This window comes from Castor canadensis, chromosome 7 (genome assembly GCF_047511655.1).
Source record: "Castor canadensis chromosome 7, mCasCan1.hap1v2, whole genome shotgun sequence".
In the NCBI taxonomy this organism is placed as follows: domain Eukaryota; kingdom Metazoa; phylum Chordata; class Mammalia; order Rodentia; family Castoridae; genus Castor; species Castor canadensis.
In genome coordinates this window covers 124841096-124853769 of record NC_133392.1, presented here as the reverse complement: position 1 = coordinate 124853769, position 12674 = coordinate 124841096, and the positions used below count along the sequence as shown (strand labels likewise).

The 12674-nt window shown below is 43.4% G+C and overlaps 1 protein-coding gene across 4 annotated transcripts in view; it reads right to left on the bottom strand.

Annotated features, from left to right (window-relative positions):
• Positions 1-12674, bottom strand: part of Agbl4 (AGBL carboxypeptidase 4) — a 1287504-nt gene that overhangs the window by 116496 nt on the left and 1158334 nt on the right. For all 4 annotated transcript variants that reach the window (XM_074080185.1, XM_074080183.1, XM_074080187.1 and 1 more), the window contains exon 8: positions 4850-4964. In XM_074080185.1, the coding sequence (XP_073936286.1) occupies positions 4850-4964 (115 nt within the window). The remainder of the gene's footprint in view (positions 1-4849; positions 4965-12674) is intronic.

Below are 12674 nucleotides of genomic sequence, written 5' to 3'. Positions count from 1 at the left end.
TCTCCCCCTTCCCCTATCCCCCAGCAACCATCACTCTACTTCTTGTCTCTATGAATTTGACTATTTAGCTATTTAAAGTATATTTTATAAGGGGAAATCATACACTGTTTGTCCTTTTGTGACTGGTTTATTTCACTTAGCATAATGTCCTCAAAGTTCCTTCATATTATAGTGACACCATTCTTAACAGAGCCTCTCTCCAGAACTTCTATTAAATAATGAAAAGTGCTTTTCACCATGTCTTACTCTTCTAAGAGGGCAGGAGGGAAACTGAGGCTTGTCTAAGTACTACAAGATGGCTCAGGAGTATGAGGAAAGACTCTACTACCATCTACATCTTGTAAAACAAAGGCTGTGTGGGGGGATGTAGAATCCCTGGATGTAGGCCTGTGGCCTTGAACATGGCTCTTCACTCTCTCAGTCTCACTTTCTCCTTTGCTCCAATGGATATAATAAAAACTGGCTGTCCTTTCTCAAAGAGTTGTTCTGATGATGAAATGTGGTTTTAAAGTACCCTTAAAAGTATAATGCTCTGTACAATAACAAAGTATTGTTGAGAATCCAGGGTTTGTTAAATCACAACAGTAGCTCATCACATTAAATTATAACAGTATTCATGTCACAGAAGCATTAATTAAAAAATTGAGGTTAGGAAGCCATGCAGGTGAAAGTAAAGGTTTGGAGGCTGACAGCATCTGGTGATAGGTACTCTACTCTGGGGATTGCAACTTTGCGCCATAGCACAGTCACTAAAGGATGCAGTTTAGTACCTTTAGTCATTCAGAAAACACATATTGAGAGCCCATTCTGTGTAAGGCACTGTGCCAGGCACTGGGGATTCAAAGAACAAGGTAGACAAAGTCTTGACCATGGAGTTTACAGTATAAAAGTACAAGCAAACATTAAACAAGTAACCACATAAATATACAGAGGATTAAAGTTTAGGCCAAGGGCCACGAAAGGACAATGCTGGGTGCTATGAAAGAGTTCTGGGGGAGGGAAGGAGGGGCCAATGTAAATTGCAGGTACTGAGAAGGACTTTCTGTAGGGCAGCATTAAATCTAAGACCTGAAATGAAAAAAAAGGTGAATAAAATTGGAACATAGTAAGAAAGATGGAGTGTATCATTGCCCTGTCTTTATTATATACCATAAGTGTTTTGTATTGTCACATCATCTAATATAACTTATAGCTAGCTAGTGTAAGGTATACTGTAGTTACTCCATATTGCTGCTATAAGCTTTAGTATGGGCCTTACATACTCTCCACATAGTCAGTCTAGTACCATATACACTAGTGTAGTTAGTAAAGAACATTTTCTATCATGGCAGAGTGGCCACTTATTGCCGTGGAGTATATCTTCTCTACTTGACTAATACCATAGCATAGACAAGATATTATTAAATATAAATTTAGCTGATAAAATCTGGAGAATCTCTCTGAGTATTCTTCCTTCCTACATTGGATTACATGCTTTTTTTTTCCTTCTTCCTTTTTCTTTTCTTTTCTTTTTTGTTTTGCAGCTCTGGGGATTATACTCAGGATCTTGTACTTGTTGGGCAAGCTCTCTACTACTTGAGCCACACCCTCAGCCCTTTTGCTTTTCGTTTGTTTTTCGGATAGGGTCTTCTACTTTGGAGATTGCATACTTCTTCGATGTGGAAGAAGTAGAAGGGAAGGGGGAGGAGGAGAAGGAGAAATATATATTTAGAACTTATGACATGCCTAGCCCTGTGCTTTTAATACATCATCTCACAAAACCTCTTAACTCTTTAGTGTCCCCCTTTACAGATGAGAAAAATGGAACTTAGTAAGGCCATGTCATTGATCCTAATATTATATAGATAGTAGGTGGCAGAGCAGAACTTGAAGTTCCACCTGACTAACACACAAGCCAATTCTTTCAGCCAGACCTCCATTCCCTCCAAAGCTACTACTTCCTTTCCACACCACAGGGACCTGACCTGTAAACTGCCTCTCCAGCCCAGTGAGGTTCCTGGAATCAGGCCTGTCTTGTACTCTCAAGAGTCTGGCATGCCCAGCCAAGGCTGTAGGAATGTAGGACAACAGAGAGGAGCAGGGGCTAGCTCAGATAAACCTGCATACCTGCCTACTTCTCACAGGCCACAGACCTCAGGCAGATTCTTTAACTTCTCTGAGTGACTACATATCCAAAAGGAGATGTTGAGAAAATGAGAGTCAGAGGGCATGAATGGGAGGCAGAGACATGGTTGTCTGCATTCTTACCTGGGTCCAAAGATCTGAGCAGTCCATGCATGGCTTGCTTTGTTTACTGCCCTAGAATTCTAAGAAACCTCCCTCCATTCCTCCCTTCTTTCCTTCCTTCCTTCCTTCAGTCCTCCCTCTCTTCCCCCAACTTTTCCTCCTGTACTCAAGCTAGTTTAAGTAGATTTTATTATTTGCAAGCAGAAAAACCCTAACAAAGTCCCTCCTTCAGAGTTGCTGTGAAAATTAAACAAAATATGTGACAGGCCATTGGATTAGGAAGCAGACTTCTTGGAGTGTCATTTCCCAAAATGTGTTTTATAGCCCTAACATAGGTGGTGGGCTGTGTGGATCATGACTCTTAACTTTAAGAAACATCGAGTACTATACTCTTCTTTTGAGACTCCCTATGTTTATTACCATATTTAAAACTCTAAAAAGATCCTCTTGTAAAAGGACATGGTTAACTTAACTTGGCATTTCCAAAACTTATTTATAGTCTGAATTCTTTTTTTCCCCATTATTCCTTTGCAAGTCCCACCAAACCCTGAAACTACTGTTAGAGAGAGTAGGGGCTGGCCTACAGGACCTCTAGGGCACCTTGAAGTTCTCAATTCTGAGTCTTCATTATTACTTTTCTTATTCTCCAAAGATGTAGCAGTGAATTCTCATGATTGATAGCCTCTTTGTTGCTACTCAGAGCTGTTTTAGCAACAGGATTAATTCCTGTGGTTAGAGACTTTCTCTAATTCTCACAATGAGAAAGAATCACATTTTCTTACTAGAAGGATGGTAGCTGAAATTTCACTATGATATCATTTCTGAGGGTTGGAACTATTTTATGCTGAAGCACCCTGTCACAAAATCTGGAGCTTAAGACATGTAGAAAGCCTCTTGTCCTCCGTTTAACACTCACCCCGATGTTCATCTGAAGCCCAGAGAGGGGAGCCATTTTGGCCAAGGTCACAGACCTAGCCTTTCCCTGTACAGCAGATGATGACATAAATAAGCATGTGGAGTGGTAGCACTGACCTCTCTCTGACCACTGCTGCTCTTGTAATTAAACAGAAATGTTAACATAAGTCAAATGGTCTTTCCACCACCATTATCACTAACAGCACGTTCTATCTAGGGAAGGTGGAAAGGCATTGCTCTCAGACCTGTAACAAGCCAGAAAGCCTACAAATGCTAATGAACCATCACTTCAGCCAATTAAGAGAGGACTCAAAATTGTCTTCAATAAAGGCTTCATGAATCCCATGGGTTTTCTCCAACTCATACCCAGTGGTACCAGGGAGCCCCTCTGGACCCAATTTCCATGATTTTGGAGATCTGATTCTAATCTGAGTGTGTTCAAGTACCTTCTCATCTCTAGGTCTGTTTCTTCATCAGTAAAGTTATCCTTTTTATTTACTTTTTTTCATCAAACACTTTTTGAGCATCTACTATGTACTGATCCCTCCTGCTAGACACTGGGACACAAAGATCATTAAGGTTAAGTCCCTGTCCTCTGGTGACTTGAAGTCCAGTGGGATTTATGCAATATAATGACTTGTGAAATAACCAGGAAACCCAGCAAAGGGAGTGGCTAATTCTGTTTGGAGCTTGGGGGAATGATATCTAGGAGAGAGCCATGAGGTAAGTTGCCAAAAGATCTAGTGATATGAGGAAGGGATGAAGAGGTTCTGGCCAGAGGGTAAGGTAAGGTAAGGCAGCAGGAACCAATAGGCATGTCTGACAGTAGGTTTTGCTCAGAGTAGCTGGAGAACAGTCCTAGGAGGGGAGCATGAGCGGTGGGGCAGAAAGTTGCACAAACAGGCACCAGGTCAAACAGAGCACTGTTTTCAAAGATGGGGAGATTGTATGTTATCTCGAAAGTTGTGGACCTAATCAGCTCTACAGCTGTATAATTTGAGCAGTGAAGGTGGTCAGTCAATGATCTACTGACTGCATCTTTGGGCAAGTTAATTGTTTCAACTATAAAATAAGGGTAATAATACGATCTCAAAGGACTCAATGTTCTTTTGGCAAATGATTCCCTGGGCAGTGAAATTTTTAGCTGTAAATGATTGTGCTAAAACAGGAGAGAGAGCTTTCAAGACATGAGTGCAGTAAGGCACCTGGCTGGTGTGCCCACACAAAAGAGCAATGCTGTTCACATGATCCGGGATGCCACTCCGCTTCATTAAGGATTTGCACAACAAAGCAAGGATCATTTTAACCTGGATGAGGTTCTGTGAAGCACATCCCGCCCCGCCATTTCCTCTGATATTCACAACTGTCCTGCCAGGTAATTATTATCTCCATTACCCACCTGAGCATTGGGGAAGGCAAGTGAATTCCCCAAGGTTACACAGGAAGTAGGTGTTAAATCTGGTACTAGTTCTCCTGATTCCTGCTCCAACAGACTGTCTAGAAATTCCCAACAAGTGACTACAGGTGGCTGTGCAGAAATAGCCAAAGCTAATTAGCTACACTTTCATGAACCAGGGTGAAGCCTCCTCTAATGAACACCTGGCTAGTGTCCTGAAAAGTCTTTCTCAAAGTTTATTCCCAGTTCTCCTTGTTTCCATACCTCCATCCTGTGACTACCTGCATCCAAGCATTCTCCCCAGTCCCTCACCTGTAATTGCCCAGGTAGACTCCGTCAGGGTTAAGCATTGGTGCAATCTTGAAGACCAGGTGTTCTCGTAGGACACGGGCAATTGGATGCTGGCTTACGAGGAAGTCAATGATCCCTAGGGAGAGAAGTGTCTGGATTAACCTTAAAGGGTTTCAAGAATGAGGGAGCACATTTTTCTCATCTTGGAAAACAGAAAGTGGCCAATAAGTAGGTTTTGGTCTGTGTTATTATCAGCTACTGTGGCAATGGGCTAGGTGATTCCCCATCAATCTTCCAAGACACTTATAGCTCAAGACAACACTGAAACCTAGGGACACTAGGGAGAGAGCACTTCCTGCTGGAGAGAACAAGAAAAGGTGTCTTTTGAGCTGTTCCTTCAAGGGCCTGAATGGCAGCAACAACACTGGAAGGTGCCTTCACTGCTGCAACCAGAAAGGCCTTCCTAAAACTGACCCTGTCAGTCTCTCCTTAGTATCCTTCTGGTGATGACCTGCATCTATCCACAAGAAAAAGAGTGAGAAAATCAACACCTTTGCTCCACCTTTCCACTTCATTGCAGACCTGAACAAATGGACAAAATGAATTCCATGAAATTAGTGTGATTCCAGAAAGTGATAGAAGAGTCCCCAAAATGCAGATATGTCTTGTTCCCTTCTGGAGAAAGCAGGAAAAGCCAAGAGGAGAGGGAGCCTCTCAACTCCACCCTGACAGGTCTTGACAGACAGGCAGAATGGAGGCAGCAGGATAACTGTAGATTGTTCAATCTACATGCCCAGCAGTAGGCACTTAGCTCTTGGAATGATAAATAACTACAGAGCACATTCCAAAGCTGCTGTGACCAGTGAGGGACATCTCAGGCTTTTTATTATTCCAGGCTGAGAATCCATTGGCAGCAGAGAGCCAGTTGGACATCATTTACTTCTCAGTCGACAAGGCAGTGGTGGACCAGATGCCCTAATTTATTTGTTGGTCCTCATACTAAAGTTGCAGTTTGCCAGTAAACAGGCAGGGTAATGATGCCAGGCGCCCTTGTTAGGGGCTAATAATTGCTTAATCTGTCCACTAATTGACCCCAGCTCCCAGGGCAGCCCTCTATCAAGGAGCCAGCTTGCGCTCAGGGCCTGTCCATGCTGCCTCTGAGAATGGCTTCTGGAAATGGAGTAGCTCATTGTGATCCATCCTCCTTCACAGATGAACAGATAAATTGGGATGCCAATTAGGCAGCTAATAAAAGAATGAGAGAAACAAAGACCAGAGGCTGCAGCAGCACAGAACTCCTTCTCCCAGGTGGATGAGAGGCAAGGAGAGAATGGGTTTTAGACTTATCTCTTGGCTTGAGGTCAAATTCAATTCAACAGGAATCATTCTCACTGATCAGAAAAATCAGGAGATCTTTTCTTTTAAGTGTGTGTGTGTGTGTGTGTGTGTGTGTGTGAGTGTATTTGGTTTGGGGTTTTTTTTTTTTTTTTTTTGTAGTAGGGGAAGGTGGTAAGTGGAGAGGAGTAGGATGAATGTGGGAGACAGCAAAAGAGGAGAGGAAATACCATGCCTGGCTGTGGATCAAAAGCATTACGTGGGACACGGAAGCAGAGGGATCCAGTGAGCAGAACGACTTAGGAACTTGTATTCGAATCTTTACTGATTATTAGCCAAAGAAGTTGCTTATTAGCTTTTTTCTGATCAGTTTTCTCATCTTTATGGAAGGATAATACTGAATCTGGAAGATTGCTCTGTGCTCTGTACGTTAGCTCCTGGCACAGCACCTGATAATCATGATGTGTTTCAATAAACTCAGAGCCAAGATTGAAAGGCAATGGGGTTAGTGGAAAACAGGATTCATTTTGGAAGTAGACATTCTGGTCTGTGATGATTACTAACCATGCAATTTTGGAGAGAGTCCACTGAATTGGAGAATCCAACAAACCAAAAGAAAACCTGGGTTTCAGTATTGGCTCAGTCCCTGGGTAAGCTGTATGAAGCCTCTGGGTTTTCTCTTTATAAAATTAGGAGAAAGAACCAAGATGCACCAAACATTAACATTCTGTGATGCTATTGGTTTTAATTTCCTCCCCTAAAGTAGAAGAATCTAGCCAATAGGAAAAGGGGAACAGGTACTAGAGAAAAGGTGAGATCAAAAAAAAAAAAAAAAAAAAAAAAGAATTAACCTAGAAGTTAACACACACGCACAGGAAATCAATGTGAGTCAATGCCCTGTATAGCTATCCTTATCTCAACCAGCAAAAACCCTTGTTCCTTCCTATTATTGCTTACACTCTCTCTACAACAAAATTAGAAATAAGGGCAAAATAGTTTCTGCTGGGTATTTGGTGGGGGGAGAGGGAGGGGGCGGAGTGGGTGGTAAGGGAGGGGGTGGGGGCAGGGGGGAGAAATGAACCAAGCCTTGTATGCACATATGAATAAATAAAAGAAAAAAAAACAAATGCAACTCTGAAAAAAAAAAATAAATAAAGTAGAAGAATCTCCTTTGGTCAGGTGAGGAGAGTAATCTCTCCCCAGCTGGGAGATACCATTGACTACCTTGAGATTCTTTGTTTTTCTGTCTGTGAACAAATTTACCAGGTCTTTTCCTCTGAGATGATTTAATCAGGAAAATGGAGGAAAGAGGAACAATGGAAAGGCTGGAGGATAGAGAGGCTGGGAGAAGAAGGAAATGTGGCAGAAGATTTGAAATTAAAGCTGGGTGCCAGAGATTCTTGTCCAGTGCCAATCTTCAGCTGGCCAGAATGAACCATGCCAGACCATGCCAGACCAATCACAACTGAATATCATAGTCATTGCTGTTATTTCTCCCAGAGTCCTTAGCTCAGGACAAAGCCTACAACAGGTGCTTAATAAATGCCTATTGGCTGATCAGTCCCAGGAACTCACTCAACTTTGACAAAAACTGAAGTTAGTTGAATCCATAATCACTCATTCTACAAACACTCCTTAGAAGGGAAAATGCCGAGCATTCTAAGATGAAGAAGGTGTTCCTGCTGCAGAGGGTACATAGCAAGAAATCAAGGTCCTGATGGAAACTGAACAGAGCCATAAGAATCAAAAAGGGGCTCGTGACCCAGTCTGGGGGGTCATGAAGGGATTCTGGAAAACAGATTTGGAGAATGAGCAGAGTGAGCCAAATGATAGGTGCCAGGAGGGTGTCCAGGAAGGAGAATTCTTACACTGAGGCTTGCTGGTAAGAAAGAAGATGGCCTGTTTTGTTAGCAGCTTTTCAATTTCAAAGACATAGCTTTGGGGTTGAAAGTGTAGATTCTGAAAGTAGACTGTCCAGGTCTGACTCCTTAGGAGTCATTGATTTGGTGTGTCACCTTTCCTTCTCACTTCCTCAGTTTCCTTACCAGTTAAAAAGAGGACAATAGTAATTACTTGTAGGTTACTCTGAGGATGTAAATGAGTTAACATGTCAAGTGTCTGGCATATAGCAAGTATACAATGATGTTTTAATTGTTACTCTTGCTTGGTTTGCCTTTAGGTTTGTGGAAGGGAGGAGGTATATGAGAGATATGAGCAGAGGTGAGCAGAATCTTGTCAGTACAACTGAAAATACCTGAAAGGCATTGGAGAGCCACTGAAAGCTTGAAGCTAGGAAGATGCAAGGTCAAATGTGGGCTTTGGCGAGCATCCCCTAGTGCAGTAGAGATTGCTGCTTAGAGGGAAGGTGTAGTCAGGAATGAGGGACTGACTACAGTGGTGACCTGCAGAGGCACTACAGTGACCAAGAGAATCATAAGGATGCAACAGGTGAAAGGGAAGTAGTGCTACCAGCCTCACAAAGCAACTGAACTCTTTGCTCAAGTCATATAACTTTGGGGAAAATGACCGAGATTAATTTTCTAGCCCCTGGCAGGATGGGGCCTCAAAATGGAAACTGAGTTCAGAAGAATGAGGACCGTTACCTTTCCTGAACCTTTGAGTCTTTTGGGGATTGATGCTTGCACATGCTGTTCATGTCTATCTTTCCTCTAGGCTGTGAATTTCAGGAAAGCAGGAACTGGCCTACTCTCTTTGCTACCATACTCTCCGTGCCTTGGTGTGTGACACCGGAAAAGTGTGTGGTAGATACACATAAATAAAATCAGTCCAAGTGTGAACACTATACATCATTAGTTAGATTGTCTTGCAATGCTATTGGCTCCATTTTAAAGACAGAGAAACCAAGTCAGAGTGTGACATCACTTGCTGAGTGTTTCACAGAGTCCAGATGGGATTCATATTCAGTGTTGCTGGCTTCAAAGCAGTGCTTTTTCCATTAAGCGAAGATAGAAAAACTCAGGAGACTATTTGCATGTATTTTTCAGAATAATTTGCATGTGCCTGCATGATTTTCTCTCTAGACAGTTTTATGTAAGGATTGTTGTTTCTTTTCTTTGCTCACAGGCAGTATCCTAGGCAGCATCTTGCTTGAAGCATGACAGTTGAGATCTCTGTTGGGCCCAGAGTATGGTGTGCAGGACAGCAGCCATTAGGCCCTCCCTTTATTGTTACCAGGCCCCTTCTGTCCTCAGCCAAGCCCAATGGCCTCAACTTACAGAACCATAGGGAGTCTGATCCTGAAGAGCCTGAGGCTCACACTAAGTCTTCACCTTCGACTCCCAGCTCTACCCATTTCATAAATGAAGAGACAGAAAGAAGCCAAGGAAAGAGAAAGTTCCCATCACACCCACATTTATGATGAGAGGTTGTTTGGGACATAGAGAGAAGATGAAGAATGGGTGAGGAACAGAGGTAGGAGAAAAGCAAAGTACAGGAAAGGGCAAAGGTCATCATCTCACTGATGGGAAATGGGTATATTAGGTTGTGCTTGACCCTGATGGCTGTTGGCATTGGTGGTTGCAAAAGCATGGTATATGCTTATGTGTGTGCTCACACCCTTCTCCCTTTTCTTACTCCCACAAAGTAGCCCTGAGGAGTGAACTCCCAAGGAGAGGGCCAGCCCTTTATCTTCATACAGTATAGGCCTGGGAGTTATCTTGACAGGAATCAGCAGGGCTTATGCTGGGAGGCCTGAGCTCCACCACTAACTTGTCAGGTGATGTTCAATGAGCCCCTTGACTACTCTGGAAAGTAGGGGTGAGAGCTGCCCTGTGAGTGACTGTGGGATTTCTGTGGAAGTGCATGGGAGGAGAGCGTGAACATGGCTCAGCATAGCACTGACTCTCATCCCCATGGCATCCCCATCCTTGAGCAAGTTCTTGCTGCCCCATTTTGCAGGTGAGGAAACAGAGGCTTTGAGAGTCAAAGACTTGCTGAAGGTCCCTCAGCTGGCAGGCAGAGTAGTAGGATTCAAATTTAGGCCTGTCCAACTCCAAACCTTAGCCATGACCATTGCCTCTGCTGCTCTCCAGAGTATGGCATATCTGGCCCACAGTAGCATTCCATGAGTGTTCATCTCATTAATTCAGCAATAAGGGTGTGAAGAGGACAAATCCAATCTGCAGATGGGATTTTCTTATTTTATTTCTTTTTTTCCTTCCTTCTTCCTTCCTTCCTTCCTTCCTTCCTTCCTTCCTTCCTCCCTCCCTTTCCTTCCTTCCTTTCTTCCTTCCTTTTTTTTTTCAATACTTGGGTTTGATCTCAGGGCCTTGTGCTTGCTAGGCATGTGCTCTACCAATTGAGACATGCCGTCAGCCTCAGGATTTACAACAAAAGGGGGCCATTTTCTTGGTTGGGAGTCAGAGACTGAGGTCTGGGTCTGGGTCTGGGCCTGGCCAAGCTTCCAACCTGTAATCAGAGTTTCCAGGTGAAAAGAGCCCAGCTAAAACCTGTCCCCAAGGCAGAGAGGCAAAGTGGGGCCCACAGCACAAAAGTGTGTCACCAAGAACCCAGCACCTGCAATATGCTCCATTAGTGCTGCCTCTCTCCTCCCCACATGGTGACCCTTCATGCTCATTGTATTCCAGACACTGTCCTATCATGTTTATGGCTGTTAACTCCTCTTATCTTTATAACTCTGTGAGACAGGATTCCTATTATTTCCCTTTGGAGATAAAGCACTGAGACAGAGAAGTTCTGTGACATTACCAAAGTTACACTGTAGTAAGTGAAGGTGCTGGGATCCTTAGAGCCTATAACCTCACGTACCCAACCACAGGGTAGCACGTGGGTTCCTATGACATGGTAGCTGGAGAATGAGGAGAGTTTGTCCTCACAAATGCCACAAGTAAGGTCTGGGAAGATAAAGGAGTGACCTAGAGTCCACTGTTCCATCACCATATCAGGAAATCCAGGCCTTGCCACTCTAATGACACTCCTTCCAGAACTCTGCACTGACATAATTTCACTCTACTCTCAGCAGCAGGTGCATCAGCAGCTTGGTGGCAAGAACCATGGTCCCAGCCAGATGGGGATGACCACCCTCACATGCCTGCTTCCTGCTCAAGGTCACTGAGGCAGTTAGTTAATGGGGAAGAGTTAACAGATCTTAGACATCATCCCTCTAGATCTCAGGCCTGCCTACCTCCCCAAAATAAGATGGGCTCTGACTGTAGAAGAAACCTCTACCTGTGTCATGTGGGGCATGATCTGTGCTGTCCTCATGTGACTGAGAGACTCAGTGTAGGCAGAAAAGTAGGCATGATGCCTGTGTTATACTTCTTCAAGGTAGGATAAATCATGTCTTAAGAGACAGCCATAGAGACTGGGAAAAAGGGAGAGCAGAGCAGAATTGGGAAGATGGATTCCAAAACCATTGTCATGAATGAGTTGTGAGACGTTGGGTTAGCTATCTCACTTCCCTGAGTCTCCTGTAAAATATACATAAATTGTGGGATATTAAGACATTTGTGTCTTGTCAGGTACAAACTTGACTTCTAGCATTTCTTATTTCTGAGTAGAACAAAGAAGCACATATAGGCTAGGAAGTTGGCCAAACCCAGGATGAGTCTCTTTTGCTATTTGCTAGCTGTGTGACCTTGAGGATCCTCTTTCTTAATTCAGTTTTAGTAATACATAGCCAACATAGCCTTTGTTCCTCCAAACAACCCCATATAATGAACAAGATAATCCTATTTTACAGATGTGGAAAGTGACAGTTGGAGAGCTGGCCCAAGGCCTTCAGTAGTTTATGGTTTAATTGGGGGAGAAACAAATGCAAGTCAATCATATAACAAACCAGGGCAATAAAGATCTTTTATTGACGATGGCATTCTTTAGAACTACAGTATAGGTAGAAAGAAGGGGGTTGAGGGAGTGAGACAAGGAGACTCACAGTGGGAGCACTTGGAATAAGCCTTGGGAGATGGGAGATACTAAGACAAGTGGCAAGGAGTGGGTTCAGGTCCTCCTAGTCAGAAGGAGCATCAGATGCAAAGGGCAGGTTCTGAAGAGAAGACTGTCCATTCGTTGATTAATCTGTATGGGGCTGAGGAGTAATGAGGGTGAGGCCAGAGAACCTGCCAAGAGCCAGATCATTATGGACTTTGAATGCTGTACTAGATTTGAGTTTGTCTTGAGAAGATAATGAGCAAATATTTATTTGAAAACCTAAAGGACATCATTGAGTGTATTAACTCAGCACTATCCAAAGGTCCTTTATTATGTTAACAGAGAGAGCACCTCATATCTACTCAACTTCTCTATGTTCCAGTCTTCATCTGTAAAATGGGATGGTGACCCTGCCCTCTGTCCACAGCACACAAAAGAGGTGAGTTCAGGGATTCAGGTTCCTAGACATGCAGGTCCTGATGGCAAGGTTACTGTGTTTTTGCAAACAAGGACAAAGCAGCTACATCCAATCAGTTGGCGGAACCGAGCTGCTGACAAGTTTAATAACTGGCAGATGGCTGCAGGTAAAGGGGTAGGTAAA